General features: G+C 41.8%; 1 protein-coding gene across 1 annotated transcript in view; it reads right to left on the bottom strand.

The window, feature by feature from the left end:
- Nucleotides 1–450: 450 nt before the first annotated feature.
- RAB6B (RAB6B, member RAS oncogene family) overlaps nt 451–16,878 on the bottom strand; it is a 58,105-nt gene continuing 41,677 nt past the window's right edge. The window contains exons 3-8 of the mRNA XM_048505569.1: nt 16,208–16,261; nt 12,992–13,097; nt 9,506–9,617; nt 8,783–8,876; nt 6,808–6,874; nt 451–2,084 (exon numbers count right to left, since the gene is read on the bottom strand). Coding sequence (XP_048361526.1) covers nt 2,020–2,084; nt 6,808–6,874; nt 8,783–8,876; nt 9,506–9,617; nt 12,992–13,097; nt 16,208–16,261 — 498 coding nt within the window. The 3' untranslated portion in view covers nt 451–2,019. The remainder of the gene's footprint in view (nt 2,085–6,807; nt 6,875–8,782; nt 8,877–9,505; nt 9,618–12,991; nt 13,098–16,207; nt 16,262–16,878) is intronic.

Genomic DNA, 16,878 nt, shown 5'->3' with positions numbered 1-16,878 from the left:
AAATAGCAGTGAAGCTGAGCTTGGGTCAAAGGAAAATTGATGTACGATTGTTGTAGGACAACAATGAAAGATCAATACATTTGATCACTAGTTTCTGGTTGCAGACTACAGTTAGATAAGCTTGGACTTCTCTATGGCAACTAAAGGGCAAAATAAACCTTCAAAATGTGTAATGGTATAATAGTAAAGTGGTGTGTCTGTTGCTTTCCAGTTATAGTGTGCAAGTATGTTAGTTGTCGAGCTGCAGTAATCACTGTGACATTTCCTAAAATCTGTGACAAGAGTTTTGTTGGACAACACATGAGCATCTTTATGATGCTATATTGAATGCTACGACAATGAGGTAACGCATCAGCTCGTAATAGCCATTCCTTCAGTAATGCTCCGAGAATGTGACTACATGCACTATCACACAGTGAACAACAACATCTGGAGATACATCTCTATGCATTTTTCTAGTTACACATGAATCTGAGTTTAATTTATTGAAGACATGACAAGTCACACTTTTCCCCAACAATAACAAAAACCTTCTAGACCCACACACTGCAGCAACTGTAATTTTCCACAACTGTTCTTGGTTGCAATTCAAGTCATAACAGTGGTAGAAACCAAGCATCTATATTGTATGTGGGTGTGTTTACATACACCTCCACACAACGATGTGTGTAAATGTATGTTTTATGTCAATATAAAACATGCATACACATGTATACAAAAATTAAATACATTATCTATCATATCTTTGTTGCCAAAGTAATCGTCTCTTCTTAGGCAACAGGGCCTTCTTCCTCTCTTTGTCCACTCATGCAAAGGTTATTATCACTCATAATAATGATCAACCACCATGAATAGTACATTCGGCTAAAACTGAGCTGATCCCAATGGACTTTGGTTGAAATCTGACAATTCTGATTAAACCTTGGCCACCATTTTGAGTTGCTCCCTTGAAGGAATCTGCTTCTAATTATAAGCTCAGAGATGAATCCATCTGGACACATTGGCGTAAAGTTTTGTGTGTGGTTTTTTTTTCTTGGCAAAACAATTTTGAATGCTTTCTTCAATACAACTTTAAAGGTAAACTGGCAACCATGTTAGGTTGTGTTGTTGTGCTGGCAGAGAACAAAGATGATCAGAACCCCATGGGACAACCATACATTTAAAGTGACAGCAATGACACTGGTTTCACTAATACACCCTAGTGTATGTGTGTGGTGGCTTCCGCTACCTGGTGTGATTGTTTTTTTCAAATGGACTCACTTCAGACTATGTGACAAGTGAATGTCTTAAAACATGGACCTGCCCTAGCAGTGCTAAAAAGAGAATGCTCCCATAGTATAATAAAATACAGTATGAAATGTGATAGCAAGATGTGCACATGCACTGTAGACCCTGTGAAGCCATTTGGGAGCTATGGAAGTACACTGCCTGTGTCATGAACAAAGTGTCTCTAGTTGTAGCCCTCTTGGCCACCTCTACATGGCTATATTGTCAGAGGTCTTGTTTTGCATACCGGCAACTGTAGCACACATTGCTGGCCTGTCACTGGACTGTGAATTGTACAGTTAGTGTCTCAGTGAACCAATCAGGGACTAGTTTCCTACAAGGTATGTCTACTGTTTATGCCAATCACTGAAATTAGCCAGCCTGTATAATCTTGGGGTTGTCTCTGTAAGTTTACAAATATACAATTAAAAAAAGTCCCCAAAAAAGATACAAGTCCCTGTAGCTGAGAACTGTATAAATGCAATTAAAGTGTCTTGCTTAAAATTCTGAATTGTTTTGGCATTTTTAATAAAGTACAATATATTACAGCCAACCCAACAAAATAAACTAGAACCAGCTGTTGAATAATGTATTCTGATCCCTGCCACCCCCTCCCTTCCCTGGAGAGACACAGAGAGAAAAGAGATCCTCCCCATTGAATAACTCAAGTTGTAGTATTAGGAAGCTAACCAATAGGAAGCAACACAACAAGCGTGTGGTGTCAAATGGAGCTGACGAATCCTGCGCTTTGCATTAACAAGAGCACCCTCCTTCACTGGCTGGTGGTTCCTGTGGTTTGTCCAACTTTATGTCAATCACTGAACAAAAAAAGTTAAGGTATGAAACCAAAGAGGTAGAAAAAGAGCTTCTAGCATCATGGTGGTGACTTTTGATAGGCTAGTTATTTGAAGACAGTATCACATCCTATACGTTTTTTCTGCTTACATGACAGCTGCTACATACTTGCAGCTATTTATGGGGAAATTGGTTGTCATGGTCCAACTCGCAATTTTTATGCACAAAATAACTATTAGATGCTTTCTGAGTCCAGATTCCAGAGGGCAAATGATAAAAGTAATATTTTCAAGTTTCCAATGACTCTTCTACTGGTAGCAGCAAATGACGGAGAAGGTGCAGCATTGTCATTGGATGCACCTGATCTCCTATTCACTCCTAAATCTCACTAGGGCAAATTAATTTTTGCAATAACTATGAAAGATAGGTTAGGTGAAGCATGATGGAGAGAATTTTGAAACATTTTGCTAGCTGAAAAGTGCTGAAGAAATTACTGATTTTAATTTTGCTTTGCAGATAGAGTGGGCAAATTTGCCAGTGAACACAGCTTTGCCCTCTTCCTTCTGCCCGTATCTTCCTTCTGCCCACAGCCAGTCTTTCCACTCCCTCCCACTGCCATCCATGCTCCCCACCGCACCTTCCATGTTGCCAGCTCCTTCAACTGACAGAAAAGAAGCTCACTGACATGGGCATAGCCAAAACACACGGATCTCTGCATGCTATTGAGATATTGACATAAAAGAGAGTGCTTGGAAATAACAAGCCTCTCTGTGCTCCCGCGATAGGAGCAGGTATTGTCTCTAAGGCAAGGTTCCCTTCTTTAGCAGCAAGTGGTCCAGGGAACTGCTTTGCTCTTTCATTTATGGAGGAGGGGGAGTTATTTTTGGAACAGGAATATTACTAAAAGTGCAGTTTCAATACTAAGCCAGCAATCTTGATTACCAAGTGTAATGCTTTTAAGAATAAGTGCCTTCAAGATCTGTGCCTTTAAAAATAAGTTGATGGGTGCCATTAAGAGAACCAGGCTGAGAGAATTCTCTGCAAAAAAACCGTGTATGCAGGAGGAAGTGCCTCTTCATGTGTAAACAGAAACATGAGGAGAGCCCACTGCAAGCCTACTGTGCAGAGAAGAGACCTGAGGTAAGCGTTCCATGTATAACAGGCCAGTGAAAAACCCTTTTAACTGGAAGTTCCCCAGGGATTGAACCGGCATCTTCTACGTGACAAGCATAAACCTCACCACTGAGCCATGGCTCTTCACTTAAAATGCACGTTCAACGATGCATGTAAAGGCATCTGGAGTTCTCATTATATACAGACCTTCATGCCATCTCAGGTGTGTAGAAAAATGCCCCTTGACAGAGGCTGAAGTAGAAAATTTATTCTCCAGAGCGTGACAACACAGTTCTGTCTGTCTTAACTAGCCACACATAGATCTCCTCCTCCTTGCACAGTTCAGGCTGTGCTCTCTGCAAATGCTGCTGACATATGGAATATATACCAAATTCAGTTGAGACTTCCTCAAAGGAGATGACCTTTCTTAGCAATTAGGCTGGAAGAGCTGCTGTCACTCACAGCAAGACACCCTCTCTCTCTTCCACTACAATGGGTTGGAGACGGCATGCTGTTTTTTTTAAGATGATGCTCAGTGATGCTACTGCTGTATGTTGCCTCTGGGGCAATCTGGAAAAAATGAAAGCCGGGCTCAGCAGCTATGCATTCTTCTGTTGCTGCATATGAGACTAGAGGTCAGTTTACAAAGTCAGAAGAATCAAGGGACAAAAACTCTGCTCTGTCCTGCAGACAGTGCTGATGGGGACCCTAATGTTTAAATGCTATCCCAGGCCAAAACAAAACAAAACCTCAATATAGAAAAGCAGCAGGGCATGGAAAATGACCCTTGTCTCTGACATACTGGTTTTCTAGATGCAGAAAAATGTAGAAAGATTTAGGGGGAGTACAGTAGGGAGCTTTACCACTTTCTTCCCCTGCCCTTCACAAACTAAATTGGCCAAGTAGAGGATGTGAGAGTAGCACTCCTGGATCAGACCATCTAGTTCAGCAGCCTGTTTCACACAGCAGCCAAAAAAATATAGGAGCAAAAGCCTGGTGTTGCCTCACAGAAGACAGCTGGGATGCTAATTTTGGCTAATGTTTTCATCCAGGAGTGCCACTTTGGGGGAACTAAAGGGAATAAAAGGGCAAGCTGTGCAGAAATTAGGTAGCAGAAAGAAAAGAATAATAGAGGGAGGAGAAATCAAAACTGAGACTAATGCTCTAGTTCTTCATGTGAAAATCAAAACATTTGACTATCAGAAAAAGCCTCCTTGAATAGGTTTTGGAGGTTTCTTTCCAAAAAGTATTGAAAAATAATTCTCTATTTCTCATTTTAAAGAAGCAGACCTAACCCTGGAGCAAAAGTTTGAGAGACTCCAAATAAGTTTGCACTCCTGTGGCCCCCTGCCCCAGCCCTAAAATCAAGGCTAAGAATCCAGGAAAGGAAAATTCTCCAACATCAGGAGTCTAAACTGTTGAAAAACATCCAGGAGTTCTTCAAAATATGTACAAACAATTGGTGCTGTTGATGGGTACATTAGTCGGTGGCTGTATCAAAGTGAGAAGCTGGGCAAAGAGCAGGAGAGCATTATTCAGAGGCCCTAGGAATGGAAATGGTTTCTAGGAGCCAGCAGGGAATACAGGACAATGTTCTAAATTCAAAGTAAAGCTGTTGACTGTCTTTTAAAATAAATTTGTTGTCTCCTTTTAGCATCTGTTTCTAGAACTCCCTTGACCTTAGAGCCATGCATGTCGACAGGGAAATCTAACCAAGATAATTTCTAAACCATAGTGAAGAATTGCTATTAGGTAGAAGAGACAGTTACATGGATCATCTCTGGCCCTCCCTGCATAACCTAAACAAGGGAATGTCAGGCACTTCCTTTGTAACAATTACTCTCTATTTTCTGCCAGCCACAGAGATGGAAATGGGGAGACATTACTGCTATGTTTAATTTGGAAACCATGAACTTTTCTGTAATAAATAACAGTTAATTGGACCATATTCATTAGTATTTCTCTAGGTGGATGCTTTTCTTTTATGTTCATTCCCATAACTGGAAAAGAGGGAATTCTGGGCTCAGTCTAATGAGACCATTTATGTCTGCAAGGGAATAGTTGATGGGTGCTTAGAAATACGCAAGGATGTTATTCTTGCAACTGGTTAAGCAGTAATTTGAGACAAAGAAAATTAAGAACAGTACATGGCTCATGGAATTCCAGCATTTTCAGCAAGAGAAGATAAAACAAAGTTAAACAGTTTTTATGAATCAGTGACTATGATTCTAGAGACAAACAACTCCCCAAACCAACTCCAATATGCACTTGTGCACATGCGTGCACACCCATCCAAACATATATGTGCAAGTGCATGCAAATATATCCAGCATAAATGATATAGAACTTGGCAATATAGAGTCTAGAACTTGGCAATATTTATTGCTTTTGTTAGTTATCAGAGGCAAGGAATTATGTAAGGTACTGGACCCCCAGTTCAGCCTAGCTTATGAGACTAGACTAGACATTATCACCAGCAACCCTTAAAGGGTAACTGGTGCTATGTAGGTTATGCCAGGGGAGTTCAAGGTCAAAATCACACTTTGTCACCCGAGAAGCTTAACTGGGTAACCTTGGGCTAGTCATGTGCTCAACTTAATGTACATCCCCCCCCCCCCGGGTTATTGTGAAGATAAAATGTGGAAGGAGCCATTTATGTCACTCGGCCTCCTTGCAGCAGGATACAAAATAAATACACATCTCGATACTTGTCTTTCAGCTTTAAAAAAAAAAGCAAATTGAAAGTCTTTGTAACTGTGAATATAGCCTTAATAATGGGTAGGCAGTATCCAACATAATCTGAAAAGCTGAGGAAATTCCTAGGCTTCTGTTTCACTCATGGATTCTTACCCTGCACAATATGGTTGCATCCAAATATCACTGGATATTGTGCCATTGTTGCACTAGAACAAGAATTTGCAACTGGATTGGGTTGTCTACTTAGGATAATCCAGTTGCAAATTATTGCCACAGCACTATGATAGCACAATATTCCATGATGTTTGGAAGCAACCCATTACTAGCAGTATCAAAATCAGAATATACTATGGATATCTGAGTATATAAGGTTGAGTCTATCTGGTATAATATCTGAACAACTCATTACCAGCAATATCAAAATCAGAGTATACTATGGATATCTGGGTGTATAAGGTATAAGGTATAAGAAATCAATTTCCCTTGATGCAGAATTTTGATATATTTTTAAGGAGAACCATGTATACATGTTTTGTCCTATTAATAATCCTGGCCACACTGGTTTATATTGGCCATGGACTAATTTATAGCTGTCTCCTGCCTAGTTTCCATTTTCACCCATTTCTCAAGATAAATGTAATCAGCTAGGAAGAGATGAAATGCTCTCTGCTCTGACAATTTCTGATGACAGGGTGGCATGAAAGGATAAACCATGTCACTTCCTGTAGTGTTTGATATTTGAGCTTTCAGTTGCTTCTGAGCCCTTCTCTGAAGGTAATCCAAAAGAGAAAGCATTCTGGATGGTGGTCGTTTCACATACACAGAAGGGACCCAAGTGAAGCATTAAGCCCTGTGTGTGAAAACACATCTAAGAGTGGAAGTTTCCTGAATGGAAAGGAAATTATGGAAGAAGTGACTGTTATTACCAAAGGATACTCCCTTCTTTGCTCTTCTCTTGAACACTCTCCATTCCTGGCAAAGCTGAAGCAACACGTCGGAAGAGCTAAAGCAATGTGCAAAGCGTTGTACGAAAAAGGCAGAACAGAGGGAAAGGTAAAAAGCAACACAATTATTAGGACTTCTGAGTTGCATTTCAGATGCAAGATGTAAACAGAAATTAAATTGTTTGGGAAATTGGTTAAACAAACAGCAAGGGACCCAGCCTATCTGTCCCCAGAAAAGTAGAGTTGGGAGCCATTCATACACATCTCAAAAGGAAAGGAAAGGGTTCACTGGGCTCATGAAAATAATAGTTGCTGGGGTTCAAAATGTGGCTGCTGCCAGAAAAGCGACAATGGCACAGAATTACAGTGTTGCAAAAGACCAAACGACCATTCAGTTCCTACATATGCACTCAGAGTGTAGTACCAACTGTCCTTTCCTCCAGATTGCAGGATGCTGCATGCTGAGAGCAAGTACACTGCAAAAATATTTACATGACCAAGTAACTTGATCATCAGCAAGCAATCCCAGCCATAGCCTGTCGGGTAAAGCAGTCTAGCCTTGGAAGTGAGACATAGCCAGTTAATGGTCATGAACAGAACAGCTGTTCTTTCAAAACAAATGGGATGATCTTCCTGTAAGACCTCCGGGGGATTGGATGAAGTGAGCTCTGACTCACAGAAGCTTGTGTTGCAATAAGCTTGGTCAGTCTTTATAGTCCAACCAGACTCCTGTTTTATTTTGGGTTATTCGGGTAAGATATCCTATACATCGCTCCCATCAGAATTCTACAAGTCCCATTTGCAGGCAAAATTAAATTTAAAATCCAAAGATCATTTTGGCTACCAAGTTCTCAAAAGAGTGGAAGTTGTCCTGGATCCTGGCCACCTTAAGATAGGTACAACCATTAAAAAAGTATAAAAGCCACTGTTGAGGGTCAAAAGACACTTGTCAAATATTCAGGATCCACGTGAAAGCTAGAAACTATCAGAGAACAGAGGACAGAATGTGTAAGTAAAGGTTCAATGTGCAAGAGTGTGTAATTCAAATCAATCATCATTAGACTAGAAAATGGGATCCTGATCTTAGAATAAGTTTTCCTCCTTGGTTTTCAAAAGCCTACCCGAGCCTCTAAGGAGCTTGTAAGCTATTGATGGATGCATGACACAAGAGGTAAACGGTTACCTTTTTGCCCAATCTTAACCATTTTTCTTTTTTTAAAGGCAATGCTTTATTTTCATGACAAGATTTAGTTTAAACTTCCTTCTGGAAAGCCTGTGGCTATGTAGGATTTTCCTATTCCAGCTTCTCTTGTTCTCCAGCAACCTGTGCTTGAGGTACACTGGGGACTATTCTCTGCCTCCCAATCCCTTAGATGTAATCCTAGAAAGTAGACTGATTCTTAGAAGCCTCAGTTCAAACAAATTTATATTCTAACCACTGCTCTCTGTAAAAGGGCTTTCAATACCCAATACTGCTTTGCATCCCAAGTGCTCTGATTTCTAATAGTAAACCTATTTTCAATCTATTGCCTACAGTTCTTGTAGATTTTTTACTTCCTGTCTACACAATTATATATTGCACTAGTGGTCAGATGTTTTGGCTTTAAAAAAATCTGTTCATTACTATGTTAGTGAATTTTAACAAGGAAGCACTAGAAGGTCCATCATTAGAAGCCTGTTATCCATGCTTGTCCTCTCGTCTCCCATAAATTTCGCTACTGTTTCCCGCCTGGATACTACTGCATGATGATTTTCCTTAAGCCGATGGTGACAATTCATAGTTTGCAATAGTAATGCAAGAACGAAATCAAAACATCGATACGCTTTTTTTCAAATGGCAAAGCACCTGTAATTTTCCTAATCTACATGTAGGGATAAAATGCATCATGTGACATCCAAACTGGACCAAGCTGCCAGTGAAGTTCTTGCCAAGTCATCATCATCCCAAAATAAGTTTCCTTTCTTACCTGTTTTACATTGTATCCTGTTTTTGCACTTGTCTCAATAAACATGACATTCAACTCTTTAGCTCTCTGTTCCCCTTCTTCAATTGTTATCTGTCTGAAGTGGATACACAGAGTAAGGAAAATGGTAATTTTGTAATAAAGATTAAGTTTCCCCTTCAGTCATGTTCAACCCTGAGGTACCACTGCAAGCAGTGATTTCATAGGCAAGCCATTTTTGTGGGGTAGTTTGCCATTGCTTTCCCCGGGTATTCTTTACCCCCTAGCTGTATGCTAGGCACTCATTTACCAACCAAAGAATGGATGGATGGCTGAGTTGACCATGAGCCAGCTGCCAGGATATCTGACCCACAGGGGGCTCGAACTCCTGACCGTGTGAGTGGCAGTGCAAGCACTTAACCACTACGCCACGTGGCTCCTCCAATTTTGTAATAGCCACTAGCAAAGGGGGGTTGTATGGGAATGGGAGGGAAGTGAGGAGTGGGCGTATGATGAGAAGCTGTAATAATTTCACTAGGTGAAATCCTCTAATTTAACAGTGGATTCAACAATGGTCAATAAGACAGGAGTTGTCACCTTAGGGAGCTGTTCCTATGACAACCAGAGGCAATAGAGCTCCTTTAGAGTAAGTGGCTTATTGCCATTTTGTATGCTTCTTGTGATTCAAAGATTTGTAATGTCCATCTTTTCCCACAGAAGTTCCCTCAGCTCCATTTAATTGTTTACCTCTTATCTGCCAAATCTGTTTTGTTGCCTACTAACATGATGATAACATCACTTCCTCTTTCTGTTCTGACATCATCAATCCATTTGGATGTCTGCTGGAAGGAGTTGAGATCTGTGAGAGAGAAGAGAAACAAGGAAGATGGATTTCAGACAAAGGATGGTTTTCCAGTAGCCACAGGTTTGGTTTTTAAAGGATTAATACTTCCATGGGACACTTGGAAGTGACAGCAAGAAATACTATGAAGCTTGCAAATGTGCTTTAAAAGGAACTTAGAATGGCTCGGGGCTTTTAGACTTGTCTCCCTTGTCTACCACTTATAGAGATGTAAGGTAGAACATATTACATACACTGTGCATGAAGAACTTGGAGTACTCAAAAAACATGTTAGGCAAGCAACATTTGATAAGGATGGAGAGTTAAGGGAATCAGAAGGAACTGAGTGAGAGGAATAAATTGAGTGAGTGAGAGGAATAAAGGAATAAATTGATGTCTGCTAATTTCTGGGGCCAGGAAGAGAGGCCAAGAATGCTACAGAAGTAGTACATTTTCTTCCCAGAAGGTGATGATTATGGGCATGAGCAGAAGAGAGAAAGTCAGCTGCAGGTCTAAAAGGGCTCATTCAAACTGAGATAGGTCAACCTTGCTTTCTGCACATAACCAAGCTATTTCTGAAGCTCAGATCACCATCTCTCCACCCACCCCACACAAAGGCTTGACTTTTTCCTTACTAGCAACAATTTCAGCTTGGAATTCAGCTCAAACAAATGGACTGGAAGCATATCGGCTTAGCCTTTCCTCTGTGGAATGCCACTTCCACGTGCATCTCCTTGCATTTTCCTAGGAAAATCTACTATCCATTATTGTACAGAGGATTTCGTGCTACTATAGCAGCCAGTGCATGGGCCTCAGACCTGCCATAGAAACCTATTCAAAGGAACATTTTTAATGAGCCACTCAGTTACTAGTCACCTGCATAGCCCTGACCCCTTTTGTGATTGCTTCAGCTGCCTCTGCTAACAGGGGCCAGCAGAGGGAAGGAGAACTGTTTTTCCTGTCACTCTTCCTTTTCATTTAAATTAATTGCAACAAGGAACACTGTAAGTCAGAACAAACAGGAAGAAATGCGAACAAGAAAAGGTCAAAGTCCAGCTTCCTTCAAGGCTGGCAGCTGCAGAAAACTCTTATGATTTGACAGTTTTTATTGGGTAGTACATCCGTGTGAAGATTACTTGGTTTCTCAGAAGAGAGAGTGTAGCACAGGAATTAGGAGATCTGTATTCAAATTCCTGTTCAGCCAAGTAATTAAATGGATAATTTTGGGCAGGTCACTCTCAGCCCAATCTACCTCACAGGGCTGTTGTACAAGTACAAACCTTGAACCCTGCCTTTGTCAGGGACTTGTTGTATGGTCTTGCTAAATCATTGTTGTTGTGGGGTTTTGCCTCAGTTTCCCACTGGTAAAACAGCAGTGATTCACCTCATAGGGCTATTGAGGGAGCAAATTCAAGCTCTTTACAAGAACGAAGCATCTTATAAAACTAACATACACATAAACATGATGTGAGTCTAAGAAACAGAGAACGTTGGAAGAAAGGTCAAAATTGATCCCTCAAGGATGTGATGGGCTTATACTGAGGTTTCAGATATTGTTGAGAATTCTTTATTGGGGGGGATCTGCAAAGGACATTTTCCCCAGTGCCACTTCAGTGCCAACTCAGAAAAGGTTCTGCTCAGAAGAATGCACACAGCTTGTGTTGCTTTTACACTAACATCATGTCTCTGAACTCAAAGACCTAAGGCACCTGTTGCCGCTGGAGTACAACTTACTTTGTTCTGGTATCTGTTCAGCAAGTGACCACTTGTTAGCCAGAGCTTAGAAATGACTGTTGGCACAATGTCCCAATGCAATCTAAATGAGCTCAGGTATTACAGGTAGAATGCATAATAAGATGTGGCCAGGTCCACTTTCAGGTAATCAAATTGGGAGACACAATATGGCATTTCTCATCGTGCCTAATCAAAGCACACTCAATTTGTGTAAGTTACTGCCCATCACCATCAAAAGATACTGATGTGAACACTGTATTATTGGCACATGATAGGAGAAACCGGTTCTTCAGTGGGAAATACACTGCAAAAGAACTGGAGATTTATAGGAAAAATAACTACCAGTACATGCAATTGTGACTTGAATGGCTTTTCAATGGAGGCCAAAGCCTGTTCTGGACAAAAGAAATGTGGAAGACAGAGATACAAATATTAGAAAGAAATACAAGAATTCAAGCAAAGCCACAATAAGGAGCTAAAATGTGCAACTTTGGGAAGTGATATAAACTAATGTATCCTTTTAGAAATAAGTACAAAATTATTCTTCCTTTATATGCAGGTTACTTCTACATACTTTGCTTCCAAGACTCTTTTCTCTTACTTAGCTGCCATCTTTCCCAAACTTGGTCTGATACTGTCTTTTTGGGAAATCTGCAGTCTGTGTACACTGATATGACATCACAACAGGAAAGTGTACATTTTTAGGCAAGTGCTGCCCACATCAGTACCATTTTCCTATTTCAGTCCCTGCCTTCCTGGCTACTGGCAACATCCCCCCTCCCCGCCCCAATTCCTTTCTCAAGCTTTAAAAAAACCCCAGAATTTGAACATTGCTGTGGCATTACAACGTTATAACAATCTACGTACTACCATGAAAGAAACACAGAGAATCATCACCAAGTGGAAACAGCCACAGTTTCTTTGTATTAAACACAGTGGCCATCTTTAGCTGTTCTAGTATACTGCCTATCAAGATGCAGGAAAAATACCAAGTTCTCAGGTGTGGAACAGTATAGAAACTAAGGGAGTATACTATTTTATACTCCTGTTATAAATTCCCAGAGTTATCCAGTTGACCACTATTGGAAAGACTTCCAGGAAAAACCAACAAGAATTACTTGATGGGAGCAGAACAAAGCCCATATACTCTAGTATTTTTTTTTTGGAGCTTGTTCAGTCCTAGCAAAGTACTTAACAGAGATTCCTGGTGGTCTTTTGACTAGGAAGGAAACTTAGCTCTTTCATACTCTACTGTAGGGTAAACAAATATTTCAACCAATACCCGTAAGAAAAATTACTAAGACCTAAGGCAGTCATTTATTCAAACTGTGAATATACAGTTCACCAGGTTGTTAGGAACAACCAATATTCAACATGAGAAGCTCTAAGAACAGAAACAGTGTCTTCAAGATAAAAGACTACCATGGAATGAAATGGAAAGAGGATGATGTGCTACTCTCTCCAATTCTAGCCTTAATGTATCACTCCATAAGACAGCATTCCATAAGACAGCATTCCATAAGACAGTCTTTCTTCTGACACTACACCTTGCAGAGCATGGAATGGTCCATTACGGCTGATCTAGAGCAGCAAAGGGTAATTACAACGTGTTCCCACATTTTGTTCTGCAGACAACCACAGCTGGAAATTTAACTCACTTGTGATGTCATAGACCACCACAGCTACTGTGGAGTCTCGAATGTAACTGGGGATCAAGCTTCGGAACCTCTCCTGGCCTGCTGTGTCCCAGAGCTGCAACCGCACCTGTTGGGTGTGGGGGAGGAGATGACCAGACAAGATACGCAAGAGAGAAGACACACACAATTAGGAAGAGAAACCACCCTGGAAGATGGGAAGAAAGGAGAACAAAAGAGACAAAGAACACACAGAGGAAGCATCTGTCATTTTTCTGAGATGCCCTCCTGGGAGGGTTTTCCCCCTCCTCTGCCAAGCTTCTTGGTTCTGGTTACTCAAGGCAACCGTGTTCCTTTGCTGCAGACACAGGTGTTTATGGACTGGGAGCAATGCACACAGTTTAAAAAGCTGTTTCAGAGCCTTGTGAATAAAAGGTGTGATCCAAGAACAGGAGGCAAAAAGCCATTGTGATACAGTTGAAGAGCAACTGAGAGGTGTAATGAAATGGTTTTTACTAGATCAGGGCAATAGATCAGAGCATATCAGTAACTTTAGATGCTGTGAATTCTCCTACCAAGAACATAGATAAGGCGGGGTTCATGGGTTCAAACCCCCCCCCCCATTACATGTCTGAAGCTCCCCCCGCCTCCGCCTTCTCCCACCCGCTGGGCTCCCAGCCAGCAGTCCCTTCTTCCCTCCCCTCCAGGGAGAAGAGACTGCCATCCGCGGCTGCTTTTAGAAGCACTGAGGCCAGGGGCGGGGCTTGGGAGGTGTGGTCATACCCCCACCCAGCCCTGGGGGTGTGGCCATGCCTCCCAAGCCTTGCCCCCTGGCCTCAGTGCTTATAAAAGCAGCTCTCCGAGGCCGGGGATGGCAGTCTTTTCTCCCCAGAGGGGAGGGAACAAGGGACTGCCAGCTGGGCTCCCAGCTGGTGTGGGGGGGGAGCTGGGGGGGCAGAGGAGGTTGCTCTACCCGGCCTCAGAGCACTGAGGTGGGGGCGGAGCTTGGGGTGGTGTGGCCAGGGGTGGGTGGGGGCGTGGCCACGCCTCTGAACCCACCCCATACAAAAATCTATAGCTACATCACTGTCTCTTACACTAATAAGGAAAATATGGACACAGGCAGTGTAAGGTTGCTATCTGCCATATGTCTTCAAGCAACACAATACTCCAGCAACACAGTTTGAACAGTGCAGTCTAGTTCTCCTCTTGTTGTCCCAGGTCTAAAGGACCTCCATGGGTGGGGGGAACCGAACCCTCTGCTGGTGCTGCATTAATTGTGTGAGATGTTTCAGACCCATATCTGGCTCTATTGTACATCTTCTGGTTTAAGTCACATTAAGTCACATTAACCTGCAGAATATGCAATATGCTTGGTCAACTATACTGCCAACAGGATGATTTCTTGTGGGTGCCAAAGGAAGGCTCAAGAACAGCATCAGCATAGGGTACCGTTTGGCATCTATGTTTCAGACAAAATACATGTATTCATTTCAGACGAAAATACTAAGGAGCTTCTGCTAGAGGACTACTTGCTCACAGCTAATTGTGGTACACTTGGCTTCATCATTTCCCTGAGCCCCCAGATTTGGAGTATCTTTTGGAGAGAAGGTTGACAGCCCCTTGGGAAGGACAAGGAAATCTACTAGTGCTCTCCCCCCCCCCCCTTCTGTGCTCCTACATCACTCTGCCTGTGGCTTTCATTAGAGCAACTGGAAAGCCCTGAAAACAACCCATTAGGTCTGAGATGGATGTCTGAGAGTGCATTAACACTGCACGAGATAGTTAGCTGCCACTTATTAATGCAGCAGCTGCTGTTTTCCTCTCATTAGAGCTAACTCCTATCCACTTTGACATTGGATTATCCTTGTGCAAAGTTCCCCCAAAATCTATAAATCAAGACATTTTAAAAGTGCCCCCCCATCTAGGGCTATTTCCAAGGAAATATGTCAGAACTCCAGCACTTAGAACAGCGTTACTATCAAAGGCAATTGCTGCCCCTCTTCAAAGATTCTGCAAGTCCACAAACTTCCAGGTCATAAGAGGAATAAAATTGTTCCACTGAGCCTGAACATTCCTGACTTCTAAGGTGCTGAATTGCTTCCTGACATTCTCAATATCCCTTCCAGCATACACCCCCCCCCTCAATTTCCTTACCCATTATGGACAACAAGAGAGTTCAGCATGGTTACAGTGATGCATGCCATGAATAGAATGCTCCAAATTGTTCCTGGAGGGCTATATTTATGATATATATCATGACATATGGTGCTTTCTGGACCTGAAAGGACAATCTCATTCAGTGCTCATGTGAACACACATTCCACACCTTAGAGGGAGAGCCCACTAGTCTGCATGGCCCCGCTCCACAGACGCCACATCCTGAGGAAGACCCATTCCATCAGCGTATTTGGCTCAGTTGCTATCCATCAGTTCCTATTCTCTCCATGGGATGGGCTTACATCAATTTGTGTATCTTTGATAGTTTGAGTTTTTTCTTTTGATAAAGAACTTTGGGGTCTATGTACTTTTAAGTACGTGCCTCCTCAACGCAGGCTCAAAGGGTGTCCTGAAAAACCGGAAGTGGGGACATCTAGGGCTCTAGAGTGGAGGTCAGTGCTCACTGGGATTGCTGGACTCTGTGGGCAAGAATCGAGCTGAGCTAGTGCTGTATAGCAACCCATTCCTCAATGCGAAGCATTTTGTGCCTTAAAGAGTAAATTTATTTGAAATTTGTTCCATTAAATTATGTGTCTCTCAGTTCAGATTTAGCTGAAAACCCAAGAAAAATTAATCTAGTGCTTCTGACCATGAGATTTGTAACCAAAATATCTTATTTAGAGTTTCTATCCATGGGACATGTGGCCAAAATGTCTCTTCCTATATATATATATATATATATATCATGGGAAGTGATGGCTGTTGTGACTTCAGTTCCACCTCACAAAGACTTAGAGCAGGCTCCCTATGAAAGAGCACAGAGGACAAGACGGGACCAGGTGGAAACTGCAGCTTAAAGCATCTTTGCTCATAAAGATAAGAGACTTCTAAGAGCAAAAGCCTCTGTCAAAGGCAAGCCAACAAAATGATATGAAAGCACATAAGTAGATTATGTTTTTGCCAGTTCAGGCTGTTTGAAACATGGGGTTAGTTTGGAAAATATCTCCTGCCTTTGCCTGCTACTCCTGTCTCAGTACATAGTTTGAGAATGTCAGCTTTTCAGCAATGCCTGCCACTTACTGTCCGGTCTTCCAAGTACATGGTTTTAGATAAGAAGTCGATTCCAATCGTAGCCTGCAAGACAGAAAATGGAATAAAGGTCAGCACTCATTTTGGGACAAATGAGTTTAAATTACACACCTTGGCTAGGATTGAAAGAGCTACTTTACATGCACCCCAGGGCTTTTTAAGCATACCTAGTAGGGTTTTTGTGAGGTTACTTTTTTTCTTGTAATGGCAACCCCCACCTATATGAAATAATAAACAGCTGTAATAAGTGCTTTCAGTTTCAAAAGCCGTTGCCATCGTTCCGGGGGAGGCTGCTAATCAATAACTAGAGAGTCAAAATCATTTTGGGATGACAGAACTAGAGGTGTATTGCTTCAGATTGTGTTCTACACAATGTTTGATGAACGGACAGAACTCTTGCCAGCTCCCTGATCAACATTTTAGTAATGAAGGCTTATCTGTGGCATTGATAAGCAAGTGTTAACACCTTCATAGTTTTGCCACCATTTTCTTATCCTCATCAGGAGCATCCAGGAAGTATCAGTGGGTCTCCGTAAATTCCTAAGCGGTAAAAGGCAACGATGTCTGAACATTCTGTTTTTTCCTCTGGCCATTCAAAGTTCTCCAGGAGTTGACAGAGATTCAGTAGGACCCACCCATGCACTCAAACTGAAGATGAAAAC

This window comes from Sphaerodactylus townsendi, linkage group LG08 (assembly GCF_021028975.2).
Source record: "Sphaerodactylus townsendi isolate TG3544 linkage group LG08, MPM_Stown_v2.3, whole genome shotgun sequence".
Classification (NCBI taxonomy): Eukaryota; Metazoa; Chordata; class Lepidosauria; order Squamata; family Sphaerodactylidae; genus Sphaerodactylus; species Sphaerodactylus townsendi.
Note: the sequence above shows the minus strand (reverse complement) of the source record. Positions and strands in the feature narration are given on the sequence as shown.